The sequence below is a fragment of the Halyomorpha halys genome, unplaced genomic scaffold, assembly GCF_000696795.3.
Source record: "Halyomorpha halys isolate HHAL.00 unplaced genomic scaffold, Hhal_1.1 Scaffold257.1, whole genome shotgun sequence".
NCBI lineage: Eukaryota > Metazoa > Arthropoda > Insecta > Hemiptera > Pentatomidae > Halyomorpha > Halyomorpha halys.
The window spans coordinates 548,127-566,686 of record NW_027104967.1 but is presented as its reverse complement, the minus strand read 5'-3'; the positions used below and the strand labels follow the sequence as shown (position 1 = coordinate 566,686).

The window sequence follows — 18,560 nt, the reverse complement described above, 5'->3', positions numbered from 1 at the left end:
CACGAGCGCTCTCACGAACCCCTTTGATCTGTGTCCAAAAACCGACTCTCGACGGCTCGGCAACGAGCCTAGGCCAACCAAGCCGAGCCACCTATCCACATGCTCGCGTATGTCTGAGTTCGCCATGGCTCGGCCAACATGTAGAGGCCCCTTTAGGAACACCAGCCTTCAACAAATAACCGACTTTTGCCACCCAAACAGAAAGAACCTTTTTACAACCCCTTTTCAGGAGGGTATGTGGAATAGAAATATTTTCTTAACATATTACTATTCATATTTTACACCAACAAATTATTGTCTAAGCTAATTACATCGATTTTGGAGGAAAGTAGTACTACTTAAATAGTAAAAATATAATTTTTAAATACCGTTAATTAATTAATTAAAATATCCATTGAACATTTCTAAGCTAAATAGAAGCGGCGTTTGGAAAGCTCAAGACGGGACGCACAATTCTTTCTGCTTGGTTAGCAGACCTAATTGATTCTCAAGTTTCAAACCGTTCAGGCGCATGCTGCTCGAATCCCATCAGGTCGAGGAGGGGACTGATGTATACAGAACAAACATTACGATTCAAATATTGTTACTATATATATGTATATTATTACCTATAGATTTATTTCACAAAATATTTGGTTTATACATTTTTTTTTAAATATGTTTACTATGCAATTTCTTTCATAAATATATGTACACATATAAATAAATGAAAGAAACTGACAAACCATAAACCTTCCTGGAGAATAAAAATAAAATGAAAAACAACAAGAAAAATATACTTTTTTTAAGTTTATATATTTGTGTATACATATAAATATATATAGGTAACACATGGTATTGTTGCAAATAAAGTTTTTCATAATAATATATACAACTATAAACAATAGATATCGATAAATGGATTATTTTTCATTTTTATTTAATGAAATTAACAGTCACATAAACAGTTGAGTATTTTTTATATTCCGAACATAATAGGAAACCACATTAAAATGTCACCAAAACCAAAAGAGCAAAGGTTTTTCGTATTAAATGCCATTTTTGTATGGGTAAAGTAACTACAGAATAACTGATAAAGAAATAGTCAGCAGTTCGTCTGCAAAACCCGTTTTATTATTCCCCTGTGAGTGAAGGAGCAGGAAGGCGTTTAAGACGGAGCGTGCAAAGCCGGGAGGCCAGAAAAATGGTTGTAGAAGGAGGAAACGACTTAAGAGATAAGGCGGTAGATGGCTTAGGGAGAAGCGAGAGTTTTTTAAAACTCCAAACTCTCCATGTCAGGGTTTCAACAGCTGCGCCCCCCCTCCAGACATTATTATTATGGCCTTTGACAAATGACAATACAACCCTGATAGGTGGCGGGGGAGAGCCTTCTGTTTTAGATGGATTTTTTATTATATCTCTTTTTTTCTATCCTCGGCCAAGGCTTGGTATTGGCAGAGTATTAAAATAATTCGGGTATCCGTCATGGTTTTGAGTCCACTTGAAGATGGATCTGCGCCAGGAACGGGGTAGTATAATGCGGCCATGTTTCAACCTAGGGGAGCCTGTGAAAACACTTGAAAAACAACCCTTAACTTGGAAGAAACAGACCCCGTCATCTAAAAGTCTAAGCGCTTTATAAGAAGGTACGGGTCAGAATGAGGGGAGTGGGGGAAAAAAATTCAATTTTCCCCGGTTTTACAGCTTTTCTCAAGTAGCCAAGGAACGATAAATCCAAAGAAATAACTGTCTTTATGTTGGGATAACTTTATGGCCACTTTATAGAAAAACACATGGAGTTTACATAATCGTTATATATTTAAACTATTTATAATTAATTTGAAAAAATTTACACATTCCAAATAATATTAAACAGGATACTGACATGGTTAAATACTGCTATAGGCATTCCAATGATTTATCAATCCCTGATCATAATGTTCTTCTCTTGAAATTATATTGCAACTCTTATTAAAACATCTCTAGAGTTCAAAGCACATTTTGTATGCAAAATAACTTATTATAACATCTAATATTTAAAATATCGATTATAATTTTTTCTCAGTTATACATCCACCATTATATATTTTTTCTATTCGATTTTAAAACGGTTATGGGTTTTATTAATTAAAAAATTTACTTCAAATTTTAAACACTGTCTGAACCAATTACAGTATGCATGTGAATTTCCCATATTTCCATAGATCCAAAATCCCTATAGAATGTACAGCCTGAATTCACTCATTCATTAAAACAGTTGCGATTCTTGCATTTAATGTCTTCTAACAATAAAATTTTTGGTAAACACAATTTTCATAATTTAAATTTTTTATGAAATAATTTATATGCAACTCCATGGTACAAAAAAACAATAGATCCCTGTCTGTTTTTTTTTAATTTGTTTTTTCGTCTATCGAAAAACACTGCGCACATGTGTTGTCCAAATATTGTTTTTTATGACCCCTTATTTGGTAATTCTTACAATGGTGCTAGGGGAGATGATATGGTATGAGATGATATTTTCTCTGCCCAAATCAAATTCAGATAAATAATTATTGATTCCTAAACTGTTTTTACTTTTAAATTTCAAATATTTATCGCGAGATGTTTTGTTATTTATATCTATGAATGAATTTCCGTTATTGATATAATATTGAACTTAGGGTAACTATCACAGAAGGAACCAGTGCGAGCTGACAGCTAGAGCCATTCACAGTCTAATTTTTCACTTGTCCAATTTGATCAACTCGTTGAGGATGCGTAAATGTCGCCAATTCAACTCAAGAAAAATAGGTCAGTTATTTTTTCCCTCACAGGAATACTAATTTTCGGATTCAATTGCCGTTTTACATTAAAAAGATAGATCCAAATAAAACTAGTTTCTACATTTTAAAATAAACTTAATCCCTTAATTTCACTTTTGATTACCGTAGAAGTATTTGGTTTAATTTTTTTAATAAACAGAGTGATGCATTGTTCCTTTTTTACCAATTTAATATATACGTTTTTCATGCTGAAAATATGTTATTTTGATTGATTTATTCTAAAAAGGAACAAATAAGTAATAAAAATTCGGTAACTTAGTTTATAAAAAATTAAATTGTATTTTTATAGTAATAGTGGAAAAAAAAGAGAAAAAAAAATTTGCTAACTTCTTTATATCATATCTAATAACACTGATTAGTATGCTGTGTCTTGTAGCAATATTGGGATAGAATAGATCTTACATCAAAGCATTTTTCTCTCATATACCTCAATATTTTAATATCTACCATTTGCATGTAATGTAATTGTATTATATACATGTAACATTTTAGATCTATATTTGTAACTATTGTGACTTAATTAGCTCTACTCATAATGAAAATTAGGTCCACTAATGAGATTTAAGTTGACTTTTATTTCATCAAAAAATGGCTAAATTGGAAAAGAAGGTGGTAGGACATTAAGGGCATCACTCATTAAAAGAGGGATGCCAGTATTTCCGTATTTTCTGTGTTTTGTAAAAGTTAACATTGTGTATAAATTAATGGAAGAAAATGAAAAGGAGATATAGTTCTTAAATTTCTACGTCATTTAGTTCAATATCTTCATCAAACTTTTAAGCTGTACCCCTGAAATGTTAAATTTTTTGGAGATACTTTGATTAGTGTGCTTTGATGGTACAATGTGTGTAACTATAATCTAATTATTACTTGTTTTATTGTTTATTTGTACACCGATAGAGGGTCGTTTATCGCCTAAGTTATCCATAAACGCGGTATATTCCGCATTCCTCATCGGTTGCTCCTATAAGAAACAGGGTGATGGAAGGATATGAGAGAAATCTGCTAGGCCTAATGGTCTTCTTGCCGGGGTTATGAGAGTTTGACGAGAGGCCTCCGGGGTGAAGAAGCACACCGGGGGACAGCCATCAGTTCTTCCCCGATGACGACGCTTTGATGGGATAACCCCTGGATGTATTTGTCATCCCCGTGTCACATTTGCTTCTGAGCGCTATATCGCTTTGATGAAACGTTCCCATAAGGGATGGGGTATGTTCTGGAATAATTTTTCAATCGAATGTTTGTAATAAAAGCCCTATATCAATCTTTATATCTGGAGATATAAAGTAATGCGGTAGGTGATCTTAATCTATAAAAGAACAAATACCACTTATTCACTGACTTATCGATCACTATACTTCAAAAAGACAGTGCCTAGGGAGCGGAAAGTGTTAATGATGATTATTCTTATGCTAATGAATAAATTTAAGAGGGATTAACAAAAAAAATCTAAAACCTTGAAAAAAAAGAAAATATTTTTTGAATAAATTGACAAAATTATACATCAACTTTAGGTATACAAGTGTATAGCCTGTAATTTGAAAAATAATTAAATTAATAAAAAAAATGGATTATTAAAAACGAACCAGTATTACAGACTGCAGGTAGTATTAATTATAATAATGGTATTGAATTTAATTATAAGGTATATCATATTAACGCATTAAAGTTAAAACCAACGATTTTTTTTTTCATATCGATCATCCATAAAAACAGAATGGTACATATTTAGCCGATCTAGCCGGAAACAGATAACAATCCTTCCATTCCTCTTTTGTTTCGGATGATCCTCCGAGGAGCCTGAAAAGAAACTGGCCTCGAAATCTAATGTAGAAACGTTATTAAAGTGCTATCTATGGGTAGTTTCTTCACGATTCTTTCATGTTATGATAGCTTAATAATTTTTAATTTTTAGCTTAAATTTAGTTTTAAATTTCAGGAAACAAAGACAACATTATATGAGTATTATTGAAGATTAAGTAAACAACAAAGACAAATTATAAGTCTGATTCTTATTCGCACTAGTATTTAAAAAAATATTTCATCGAATTTATGAGGAATTGGATGAAGGTGATGGCCACACTTCAGATTATTAACTTTAAGAATATCTGCGTGTTCTGATGTTGTGCTACAGGTATCTAATTGAGTAATTAACAAATACAAATTTTAAATATATGACTGATAGATGGTGAGCAAGGACTAATTCATTACCCAATTCAATTTGCCTACGACGCCTAAAAATATTAATATAATTTCTCCAATATTAATATAATGCTGAATATTAAAAAAATGTATCATAACATACTGAATATATTAACAAGGCTGAGTATTAATAAAAATATGGTTAATTAAAATTTCTGCTACTATATGTTACTCTACAGATAATATTGAATGTAAAAGTTCGACGATTTCTTTCATGGCACTTGATCGGAACTTATAAACGAAGCATCGAGACATTACGGTGAGAAACTTATCTAAGTAGAAGACCCCCCTCTTTACCTCCTCCCCCCGCATATTGTAGGACGTGTCTGAGGAACTCTCCGTGATCAGATTGCTAACTCGGTTCCTCCTTCATCAACTCTGGTCGTTTATCACTCACATCAACCCAACATTTTTCTTACTTACATCCCACTTTCTTTTATTATTTCACCGGCTTGTTTCCAGATGTCTTTGGGGTACTGTTTCTCGAAAGTTTATTTTCAACAGAAGTGATTAATAGTTACATTTTTGATATGCCCTAAAACCAATCCAATGGTTATATAAAAAATATTGTACTGTATTATATATAATAAATTATTACGATTATACAATATTACTGTATAAAAAATTAAATTTTTCGAAAGTAATCATATCTCATTAGTTACAGACGTCCCGAAGTCAATATTGATTATCTAGTTTAAATCGTAGGAGCTAAAGTAAAAGTTAAGAATTATTCTTGTTGAATATCAATATTTGAGGCCCCCCGAAACAAATTAATACACTATTATAATATTTTCTGTTATTAATTATAAAAGTATGTATATATAATACACTAAAATTTATGTTGTACTACTAACGGACTGATTTGACCCTAGCCCAGGATATTGGGTTCTAATACTTAACTCAATATTTTATTAAACAGACTAATTAAAATAAAATAACTTATTATGAAATTAATTTATATATGGACGGGCTATGTAAAATGAATTTATTGCTTCGGAGAAATGCCATTGTTTTATAATTTTTTTTCTAACTGAAACCACCAAAACCCTGTAAGAATTTACTTAATTATCTCATACCCGATACAACGAAGTTACCTCCCGATTCTGTGGAGCATGGCTTATCTCCTAAGCTTGGAGTCAGATATTTTTCGTTAATTAAGAGATTTATAACTGTTCCATGCCGTCCTCGGACTGGAAGGGAGCCACTTTTCATTGTGATCCCAGAGCAGTGGCTAATCCAGCTGGGCTTAACAAAAGTAAACTGTTCCCGACTGACAGACGGATCTATGGCTGGTCGAGGAGGGTTTGCCGCCTCCCACATCACGCGGGGTTAATTCACCCCCGGACTGTCTGCCCGCCAGAAAAATCACCCTCCAGACTCGACACGCACCTAATTAAATCTCCTATTGTTCCCTTTTTGTTGGCTTCATCGCTACAGTTACTCTTTTATATGTATTTTTTAAAAAGAACACGAATTAATTTTTCCATTGAATGGAAATGTTATTCATAATAAGCAAACAAAAGGAGAAAAAAAAATATGGATTTCAATTTCTGACTAAAAGACCCAATAATGAACCGACGTGTAGAATTGAGATTGTTCAATACAACCCAGCTTCCCTAATTAAGTTCCCCTCCTTTTTTGTGCGACATTAAATTATTAAAAAATAACATCACATTTATTTATATTTCATTTTACTTTCAACAAAAGGTCATAGGAAAAAACAACTATATATTATTTTTTTTTCAAATGTCGATTGAAGCTTATGAATTATTTTATAATGGTTATTAACATCTGTATTGACCACCATCGAATGAAATAAAGTGGGTCATTAAATCAATATTATTTGAATCATTAACTTGTATTTGTAACAATTCCATATATCAGAAATTTTGTTACCATTTTTTAATGATAATATTTTTAAATTGTACTATTTCATTAAACAATATGTAACTACGATTGAGATATTTTAATTTTTTTATGATCTTCACTGTTTCATTTTTTCTGCTTTTACTTAATTTATTATTTATCATTTTTTTGTATCATCTTTATTATTTCATTTTTTCTGTTATTTAATTATTATTTAATTTATTATTGATCAGTAAATATTAACATTTGCTACACGTACATATTGCCCTTGATACCGAAACTATAAGTAATATTCGACAAATAAAAAGATTGCACTTAAAAATCATATTCCTTTTTATTTTATCATTGTAACATCGTTATGAATAAAATTAAAAATTACATTTAAATACACTTTTTATATAATAGAACAAATTCATATCGTCTAATCTTTGGAGTAATTTTGTTTTATTACCTTCAAAGATATCCTCAAACTGAATATATTTAAATACAGAAACATTTGAATATTTGAAGTGCTAAAGGAAATAAAAAATAAATGAACATTGCTACTAATTAATTGTCGTAACTATTTCATCACATAAACTGTAAAATTAAAAAAAACATGTTTTATATGACTTATTCCATGAACCCATAATTAAAAAGTATGATTGTATTTATGTGCATATTGTTCCGTCAATTTATTATTTATAATGAACTATTACAAATTTTAATAGGATTTTGAATAATCCTTTAGTAAAAGCATTGCAGAATCCCGATGTGTTCACAATTTGTACCGAATCAATGTAATTTTGTTTTGAAAATTTAAGAGTGAAAAAGTATTCATAGAATATACATAATTTTTAAGATATGTCACAATGAAATTTCTTCAATCAATCAATAAATGCTAAAGAGTCATAACATATGATATTACATACATAACTAATACATCAACCACTAAAAAGCTTTTGCTAGTATTTTAAATAAAATCGTCATGGATTTTTCTAATGGTAACCAATTTCTAAAGCAAATTTATGAGTGATTGAAATTAGATATTAAGTAACAAATACAAATTGAAAAATAAAATTTTTAATTACCTTTCTAAGTGTTTTACAATATCCTCGTAGGCTGCTCTGCAGTTTTCCCATATTCCGGATCTGTTAAACAAACGGATTGTATGATTAATAAAGTCTAAAATAAAAATAGAAAATTCAATAAATAGTTATATAATTTGCATCGATGGTAGTTTGGTCAACAGATAGCTCTATAGTTATGTTAATTATATAATCGAAATCGATTATTTCATATAAGCGGAAAAAAGTACATCTCACACCAGCAGTTTGTGATTTTGTTTTTCTTTTATCCTATCGAATCTTTGACTAATGAGTTGTATAGAGGTATTTTAGATATTAAAGACTTTTTTTGGAAATTCCCAATTAAATACCATTAATAATATCCCATCATTTGTAAGTATCATTTCTTTATTTAACTGTTCTAATCTGAGACTTGTTCATTCCTAATAGCGTACCTCCAAGAGAGTTGAAACTAAAACAGATCTCTGTTGCAGCCTAAACAGTTTTTTTGTGTTTTTTTTTATGCCTCTGTAAGCAAACAGATGTTAGAAAAACTTTTGACTAACATCGTTAAATAGGACGATTTCTGAAAGCTGAATAAGATAATTTAGGATAGTTATTTGTTTTCGACTATTTTCAAGAACTGTTAATTATTATTGAACCTTAATAAAAAATATGAAATTATTCACTGTTAGTTAATATTTTTATTTAAGAGATTTATCGTAATATATCGAATCGAGATAATCATCTCAACGAAAATTAAAATATTCAAATCTTCAGATTTTCATTGTATTTTTTTTTCTTTTTATAAACTTATTGAAAAATATGTTTAGTATTATTTGCCAATAATTTAATGCTCTTTAAGATAATACTCAAACTAACGCCCTATATCCACCAAATAAATAAAGGTCTAGAACTTAGAAGCCCTGATGTTGTTGGAGTTGTCAAAAAAATAAAGGAAAAAATATTTCTTCAAATAATTCTTTTGTCTCAATGAATTTCTCTATAAATTTTAAGATGTTAATTTCTATATAAAATATTACATAATTTTGTATACATGTAAATTATTTTGTAAAAACTAAATATTGAATGAAGGCTCATAATTATTATAACTAACAATAAAATTGGGATTTTCCGGAAATAATAATTTAAAAAAAAAAAATGTATTTGAGATAGTCTGACCTTTTTAGGGCAATTTATTAACAAATGTAAGTTTCTTTGTTATCTAAAAGGTTCAATTACAAGTAGAGATATTCAGTATTTTTTTTAATGTCTTTACTTCCTTGAATTGTAGCACATCTGGCAAAAATTTTGATGTATTTCAAATATACCACCGTAGACTGGGGTTACTTTCTTTATTGAGATAATCCTACAGGCATACGTAAAGTTATTTGAGTTGTTACAAATTAACAAAATCCATGAAAAACCGCAAATATAACTAAACCTTTCATTTTTGTGATATTTAACACTATTCAACGTAGCGATATATTAATTACAAGAAAAAAAGGTATTGAACAAATATTTTAATAATAATAATAATACTCATTGAGAGAAAAAAATGGGCTCAGAATTTCATTCACTACTAAGGGGAGGGAATGTATTGAGTTAATTATGTACACTTAATTTAAAATGACAGAAAAAAAAATCCCCCACCATTTCATTTATCCGTTTTTCTTTCTTTATTACTTCTACTTCTTTGTATAAAAATCCTTTTAATTCTCCCAATTCCCTCTTCCTCTCTCCCGTTTTAATGAAATGTGGATGATTGAAAAAAAAAATAATAAACACAAAAAAAAAAATAGGGGTGTAATGAAAAAAAAAATCTTGTATAAACTCCAATCATAATCAGGAGGATCGGAGGGGATCAGGAGTTTGGATTAAGATTAATAAGTGACATCCTTTGATAATCGTACTTTGACAATCTTCGGGACTCTGTTTATCGAAGGGCTGAGGACGGTCGTCAAAGGAGAAGAGTCGGAGGAATATTAATGACCCAAAAAGGGAGGCTCCGGGGGTGGGACAAAAATGACGTCTTTAATATTAATGTTTCTTGCCACCTCGCTACAGATTGCCTCGACCATCAGTTCTACCCGTCATAATTTATAATAAACAATTTTAATCCTCCACTAATTGGAAATGAGGGTGGCTCTGAGATAGGTATAGGAGTACGCTTATTCAGCTCTGCAAATGGATCGGGGTCTTTACAATTCAAGTTAGTACCTGAAATCGAACTTTCTTATAAGAATATTATAAAAAGTTTAATACTTTGTTATAAAATAAATTGTATTCATTTAAGTATCAAACACTCTTTAATAATACTTTACATGACTAACGTTTCGGCCTTGAAAAAGTGACATAACTGGTTGATTTGACTAAAATAATTAGACTTCACCAGAATAGCCTGCATAAAATTCTAATAGTTAGACTTATGGTGTGAACTTATAGTTGTCCTAAGATTGTCCTTGAGGATGATCAAAATGACCAAAACATAGTAACGTAGACACTTAAAATATTAATAAAGCATGGTTGAAGCTTAAATAGATAATTTATTTTATTTATAGAATAAAACCAGTCTAGAAGAAGTGATAAGGTTATACGTATAAAAAGGTTCATATTTTTTCTTAAGAAATGTCGGGAGCAATGAAAATTTTCAAATTCCAATCTATCCCCTTTTGTATCAGATCGTCTCAAAGGTAAACGAACTAATTGAAAAAAAAGTAGAAAGTGAATTTAAGAATTATAGAACTAATTCAAAACTTAATTGAACATATGGTTCGTCCGATATGTCGTTTCAGATTGAGCGTTGAGCAAACAACTATGTACATGCTTCTTAATGTTTTACTCTTAAATATCAAAAGAGATGTTTGTTTACGCACAATAATGTTGATATTAAATAATGTGAATTTCGTAATCTAAGTCTGATCCAGTTGCTAGGGTAAAAGTGGAAGTATTTAAACGTACCATTAATAAACGATTGGTAGTCATCAATTTGACTCTTAATTATATATAGTTTTAATTAAAGTAATCGAAAACTAGGGAGAAATAACCAGTTGTTTTCTCCTTTTGGATTCATCGACTAAATGTATTGTCTTATTAAATTCATAAAGGAATACTGATACACTAAATTTTACTATCGAAGTTTTACAATGTGAACTTCCATCTACTTCTACAATGTGGACAGTGAAACTCCAACTGTCTATCTTAAAATATTTAAAACTTCTTTTTTTTTCTTATTTAATGAGGACTTCGAAGACGCAGAGTCTGCACAAAATAATACCAAAGAAGGCTTCTTCAGTTCTATAAGCCGTTTACTCACAATCCGATTCCGTTTCCCTTACTTCTGAGGTTTCCTCCCTCTTAAAGACTTTTCCTTTCAAAGGAAGGCCATGGAGCTCCTACAAAGGATTCAGCTTTTAAAGAGTGAATATGGGTTTTAAAATTAATATTTCATATTTTTGATAATGGTTGTAAAAAACTAATCACTTAATTCTAACTTCTCTATAGTGATGTTAAACTTCTGGAAAAGATGTCTGTTATCCTGCTGAACGTTAATATCGCTATTAAGTCTTAAACGTTTTGTTCCTAATATGTATATTTATTCAACAATCAATTATAACTTATGGGAAGATAAAAAAAAAAATTATAAAATAAAATACCATGAAAACAACATGAATTACTTTAAAAAGATAAATAGAAAAAATAATTATTTTTAAAATTACTGTTTACTTTAAAGCCTTAACGAATATTTTCAAAGATTTCGTTATGAATATTTAACCCTCCTCATGGCAAAGAAAAACAAAAAAAATACCTTTTTCTTATTATTAATCCTCTATTTTGATTTAAGTAAACAGTATTTGGCAAACAAATTTAATAATAAATATATAATGTATCGAAAGGCATTCCCTAATCAATTTATCGTTCTTAATTTTTAAAAATTCGGCATAAATTTCTGTATATCGGTTTGTATCCCAACATAAATATTTTGGAAATCACCAAAAAAGTTCAAATAACCTTCCTTAAAATAATCCAACAATTTTTTTTTTTAATTTATAACTTATTTAAGGTAAATATTTTACCAGTAGATATAAAAATAGAAAAACATGAAAGATTTGGAGAAAAAAACATCTATCGGAGGATTTTTGATTGAGAGGATTGGATACGAGAAAAATTCAAGAAGAAATCTTATAACGAAACTTTAAATTCCTGGTCTATAAGTTGTATTCTTAGTCTGTACTCTGTTGAAATTTTGTTTTTTTGGGGAACAGCTTAAAATTCTTACCGCTTAGGTTCTGATCCACCCCTGCTATGCTTAAAAAGAAATTAACAACATGGAAGTTTATAACTAATGTTTTTAATTGTTCCCCATCCATTACAAACAAGAAATAAGGTACGGGTGTACGATGCGAGATAAAATGGACAAAAAATTCTGACCCGGTTGCAATGAATAAAAAGGCTTGAAGGCTCTTATTTGGATTGCACGAGAGAAGAGTAAAGGATGAGCAGATCAACACCCAGGGAGGAACCATGAATAATTAGCATTTTAATTACAGGAGCGTCCACCCTTCCTTATCATACTCCCCCCCCCTCTGCTGACCCCACGTTCTGCGTCTGGCCTCTTTCTGCAAACACCCGGGGTCGGAGTGCTATGTTAGCAAGCAGCCTCATCAACTAGGGTGTGATATACACGGCTCAGGGAGCTAATGAATCACGAATGTTACACCGCTGAACCAAACCAAAGAAGTTATTACGGTACTTCTTCGTCCCTGCTTTTTATTCAAATTGCTTTAAAAAACACCTGCAAAGCACAAAGGTCAGCATAGCACTGCTTTTATCTTTCTTTACATATATCCTTTCATTTTGTTCGGTGAAAATGTAATATACCAAACCATAAATCTTTACCAATGGATTATCACCTTGAACCGACGGTTAGGAGTCACTTGCCTAAATGCTCCATCATTAGGTGTTACGGAGGTTGACCTGCAAATATTCGTGGGACCCCTTCAAAGAGAGAATGCCACTAAACCCGCAATTTATGTGTTCTTGTTTACCAGATTTTGTTTCCCCTGGAACGGACTATAGTTTATTGATTTGAGTAGAATCTTTTCTACCACGAGTTACCTTCCTGATGATTTTAACAATTGGGAAGTGGTTCATTGACGAAAATAAGATTCTGTACTCATTACTCAAATTCGTAGAAATTGTATATTGTTACCTGATAAGTGTTTGATAACAAGTAATTAAAGAAAATAACAAACAACAATCAGGGTACTCAAGTATTATAAAGCACTTACAAGGAGAAGGTATTCCATCAAAATATTTGACTAGGAAAGTTGAGGAAGCCTAGCTTTTTACAACGAAATTTGAAATGAATATTTTTAAATAAATTATTATTGTATCAACCTAATAAGTAAATTATTATTAATTTTAATTAACTTAATAAATTGTCTAGATAAATGCCATCGCTCCTGTTTTAATATTTCTTTATTGGTAACTAGATGTATTAGATGAATAAAAATTTAAAAATACTGGGCTTTAACATTATTGGGTGCAATAATTTTCCGTTTTGTATTAGAAGTGTTGTTGACAGTATTTCCCCCAAATCCTAAATTTTAGATGAAGTAGAACGGAATACAAGTATTGAAAGTTGGTCTTGCTCGTAACATTATTATTCAAATATATTCTCAACGCCACATAAATAATCCTCCCACGTATTGACAAATCGGTATATTACGGTTACAGAGGCTATGAATAAGGTAGCTTGGCAAAGACCCTGACAAAATTATAAGCTGATGAAAAATAAGTTGCAATCAAAGGTATTATGAGGAGGGTGGCTTGGTTAGAGCGGCTAACTAACCCTTCATCAGGAATTACACTCAATTATTAACAGGCTCCTGTGATTAAGTTTACCTCTCGCTCCTGAGCAATCCACCTCCCCAAGGCTCTGTCATTCCTCATTCCGTCCTCTCTCATTCTCTTCGCTCTATTCACTCCCCGTCGCGCCCTTTCAACTTGTCGAGAAGGAGAAATTACTGGGGCAATTACTACAATAATGGCTCTTATAAAAAGTTTTTGAAAAAATAAGTTAAATGCAATATTTTTTAAAATAGTAATCTTTTATTTTTTAAAATATATTTGTTGATATTTACAACTGTACATGAATACAATATAAAAAGGTATGGTACAAGCATGTAGAGTAACTACCCAATCGTAGCACTCTAATAACATTTTTACAATATAAGGTTTGGAGGCCATCTTCTTTTCAGACGCCTCGGAGAATTGTCCGGAATAAAAGAGAAAGCAAGATTAGAAATTAATGGATTTGAGTGGCTAGGGAGTTTGTAATGGAAGGATTGATATCTGGTTCGGGCTAGATTGGTTACAAATGGAACATTAAGGTCTTTGTGGATGACTTTATTTGTGACAAAGTAGGGAGCATTTAGGATTTTGGATTGTAAGGATTGGATACGAGAGGAATTCGAAGGTTTAGTGGAGCCCCAAAGCTCAACGCCGTATGTCCAGATAGGCCTTGTAATTGTCATGAAAATCAGTCTTTTGTAATGAATTGGAAGTTTGGGCCGTTTGTCTAGTAAGTGCTGTAATAGTCGAAATCGACGTGCAGTGTCCTGTCTTTTCAGTCTTGTGTGAGGATTCCAGATTTTTCGTATGTAGTCCAAGGTAGCGGATCTGTTCAACGGGGGTAAGGGCGACATTATTGAAGTATACTGTAGGGCAGTCAGTAAAATAGTAATCTTAAAAAATTTCTTTCAGAAACAAAAATATTGCTCCAAAACTTACAAGTTTTATTTTTATTATAAGTCGATAATCGATCGTATTTGAGTTAGAAGATAGGCTGGGTTGAGGTAAAGAGAAATAATTAATAATTATTGTCAAATATTGAATTATAGGTAACGTTTCGATCCTCATTTCTGCATTAGCAATAATATAATAAGCGGAGTAGATGGTGAGGAGGTGTGATAATCAAATAAACACAAAATATTTATTCATGCCTACAGTTAAGCCAGTATCTTTGCCGCAAGCTCCCAGATGAAGTTCAGAAACTCAGGTCGAAACGTCGGCATGAATAAATAATTTTAGTTTATTTGTGTTTTTTTTTTTTATGACCGCACCTCCTGACCATGTTCTCCACTTATTAGTCTTCGGTCAACTATCTACACCTCATGACTAATATAATAGATGTGAAGGAGGAATAAATAATAATAAAATGAATTCTAAACCATCTTAATTTATTAACATTTTTTTATTTTTTCGCGGTAGCTTTTCTTTTCCCACATTTGTATTGTTCATTTACTATAGCCAATAAATTTTGAAATTAAAAATTTTTACATATAATAAGCCAGTTAAACCTGTTACGGTGTTTCTTATGTTTTTTTTTCTTCTATACTGCGTTAAATTATTTTTTTTTTGATACTAAGGAATCTATTTGTACTCATTTGTCATCAAAATCTTTATCTTGGTTTTATTACCAGATTTATAGAATGATATTTTATAAAAAGTAATGGAACAAAGTTTTGAGCTTTTTCAAGTTTTGTAAGTCAAGCACAAGAACTATTGTATCTTCCTTTGCTTTTCAATAAAAGACTGAAGAAATAATTCTAGGAATTACCATCATTGTGGCCTTTGTGGTAAATATTACTGCTATTGTATATACAATATAGATTAATTTTACCTGGACAGAGCATCCATTGGAGGTGGTGGCTTGATGAGGTGGTGCTGTAGCTGCGGGTTGAGGATGGCAGTGTGGCCAGAGCCCGGGTGGTTGAGCTGCATGAATTGCATGTGGTTGAGGTGGGTCGGGGGGTGGTTGTAACCATTGGCCAACAAGGGTGACTTCTCCAGCCGGGGTGCGTCTGTAAAGAAAAATAGAAATAAAGTAAAAATTAATAATAATAAATAACCTAAGTAATCAAAACAACCTAAGTAACCAAAATATGCATGCTCTTCAAAAAAAAATTCAACTCATTCCCCAAAGCTGATAGTGTTAATAAGCAATTAATTGTATACGTTAGTAATAAAAATAAATATAAATTTAAAATTTGCTAACCTTGTTTTTGTTTCTTGAGTGCAATCCAGTAAAATGTTTCTATAAAACAAAAACAAGGTTGCATCATTATATAGACCAGTACTAATGTACAATTTGAAATGAAATTTTAAAAATTCAATGTTAAATGAAACAGTTGAATCTTAAAATATAAAAATTCAAATAATACATTTTCCGTTATTGAGGGATCATCAAAGTCGTTTTTAAAATGTATATAATATATTATTGAATTTATTATTTTATCTAAAATCAGCTTCTACATTTAAAATAATTATTGACATATCATTTCGACAAATAAAACACTAAGGCTACTAACGGTTTAATTTTTATTATTATAAATAGTCATATAATGAATAATGATTCGTCATCGGACGTATAAAGAGTATTATAGTCAATTTAACGCTTCTTTTAATTAAAATAATTAATGATCTAAGATAAAAATACAATTTACAAATAAGGGTGTAAATGAGTTATAAATACATATGCTCATATGACGTAATTGTTTACTATAAAAAACTCATATTATAATGTGTTACCATTTTTTGGCTTAAAAAAAAAATCAATAACTATACTTCTAAGGAATTAAAAAGAAATTGGCAGAACCTTTTTCCGACACGATTAGGGCATAAAAACATTTAACTCTTCTCGAGTCAAAAAATAAATAGAAATGACGCCACAATTCTCCTTGGAGTGATTGAATATGTAGAAAAATAAGAAATTATAGTAGAAAGTAAATTTCTAGAAAGTAAAACTAATATCTTATTTTTGATTTGACCCCTATTACAGCTCTATTTTCTCAGTAAGGATAAACATATATTAAAGATGATAACGTTATAAAAATCATAACGTTTGATAAAAGATATGTGGATATCACAAACTTTTTTTTATAATGGACTGAATGACGATTTACAGATTTTAAGTCGTGAATTTAAACTGTGAGGACTATAATTAATATAGTATTATACATTTTTGAGTAATATATTATAGAAATTTATTTTTGGTTTGCTATATTTTTTTTACAAAGTTCTCCTTATTATATGTACTTTTCTTGTGTTAAATTTTATTGTATAATTTCGAGAGTTATTTATTTAATTTTTTTTTATTGAATTTCATTTTATAAAGGAAAAGAATTAAACAATAGCATTAGAGAGATTTTTCAGACTTTAATCTGAATCCACGGCTACGGGCTATCACGAAGCCAGAATCGGCTAAAAAAAAGTAAGCGCAGATGAAGCCCTAGGAATAGGCAATTATATCAACAATGCTTAACTGGCTTGCCTAAGGCCTAATGAATTACATGTGACAAGGCATCACATGTAAGCTGGAATATCCATAATTATCCCTTAATTCCACATCCATCCACCGGAGGACCAGGACTCTCTGATTACAGATGCATGTCCCATAATGGAAAGGGCGGACCAGGACGGGGTGCGTGTCCAAAGGCACAGATACAAATAGATGATAGCCCTCAAATTGGGTACTCCTGAGGAGCATCGCTAAGCTCTAAGGAGTGATTATAGTGGACCTCCCATTAACATACATTAGCCCAAGACAATTAGACGGCGAGGTTGGGGGAGGAAGATAAGAGAGAGGGAGCGGGATGCCAAGTCACGGACACCAAACACAGCTACTGATGGATAGCCTCTCCGGATCGGGGATCTGTCACTGTCGGCTAATAGCCCTTCTTCCTTTGCTGTTTGTACCTCTGGGGGGGGAGGAGGTGGAGAAAGGGGGTCCCCATGGGGAGAGGGGGGTCTATTGAATAATGGTCTCGTCTTTGGCCAACTCTAGCATATTCCAAAAGTCACACAGCTACCTTTTGAATCAAAATTATATTCGAGTTTTCAAAGGTCATTTATATTCAATCTCATTATTTAACTTTTCTACTTATTACTTAGAGAAAATACAAACTGGAATAAATCCCCATTTGATTTTTTTTTTTTTTTTTTTTTTTTTCCGATACCATATTCCATTCATCAATAAGTATTATTGTTTTTTTAACGAGAACCCGAAACATCTGCTGTTGTTGGAATTTTAAACCACTGAAATGAGCAATAAGTATTATTTGGTTTGAATTCGAATTTTAAATAAAATATTTAATTGATACAGTTCAAAATGAAAATTAGAGTAGACGTTGTCCCGAGCGTATTAATACAAAAAAGTTTACAATTTGATACTTCATCAATTTATAATTGGTTTGCTATTTTCGCAGTACAATACACTCACGATAGATCGAAAATATCTATTTACCGTTCCTGATGAGGTTTTTCAAGAAATGAACCAATAAATTTCTTTATGCACTTCCTATTTCAAGGTACAAACAGAGTGCTAATTTCATAGTTTTGTGATTATACACGCATATTTCTGTTTTATTTTGACTTTGTGATTTTCAAACAGTTATTCTTATGAAACTTGAAGTAATTATTTGTTAGTATTTGAATTGTTTTATTTCAATAGTCTTTGAACTTCTTGTGACTGCTTATATAATTCATGTTTTCTTATTTCTTGTATTGTATTAAGTATTTTCACAAACAGCGATTTCAGTGAAAACTAATGTTCTTACAGCACAGGGCATGATATATT

General features: G+C 31.0%; 1 protein-coding gene across 8 annotated transcripts in view; it reads right to left on the bottom strand.

The window, feature by feature from the left end:
- dac (dachshund) overlaps positions 1–18,560 on the bottom strand; it is a 334,381-nt gene that overhangs the window by 143,120 nt on the left and 172,701 nt on the right. For 6 of the 8 annotated variants that reach the window (XM_067046543.1, XM_067046576.1, XM_067046550.1 and 3 more), the window contains 3 exons: positions 15,981–16,019; positions 15,606–15,786; positions 7,943–8,002 (listed from right to left, as the gene is read on the bottom strand). In XM_067046543.1, the coding sequence (XP_066902644.1) occupies positions 7,943–8,002; positions 15,606–15,786; positions 15,981–16,019 (280 nt within the window). The remainder of the gene's footprint in view (positions 1–7,942; positions 8,003–15,605; positions 15,787–15,980; positions 16,020–18,560) is intronic. The other 2 variants (XM_067046569.1, XM_067046573.1) reach the window with 1 other exon arrangement.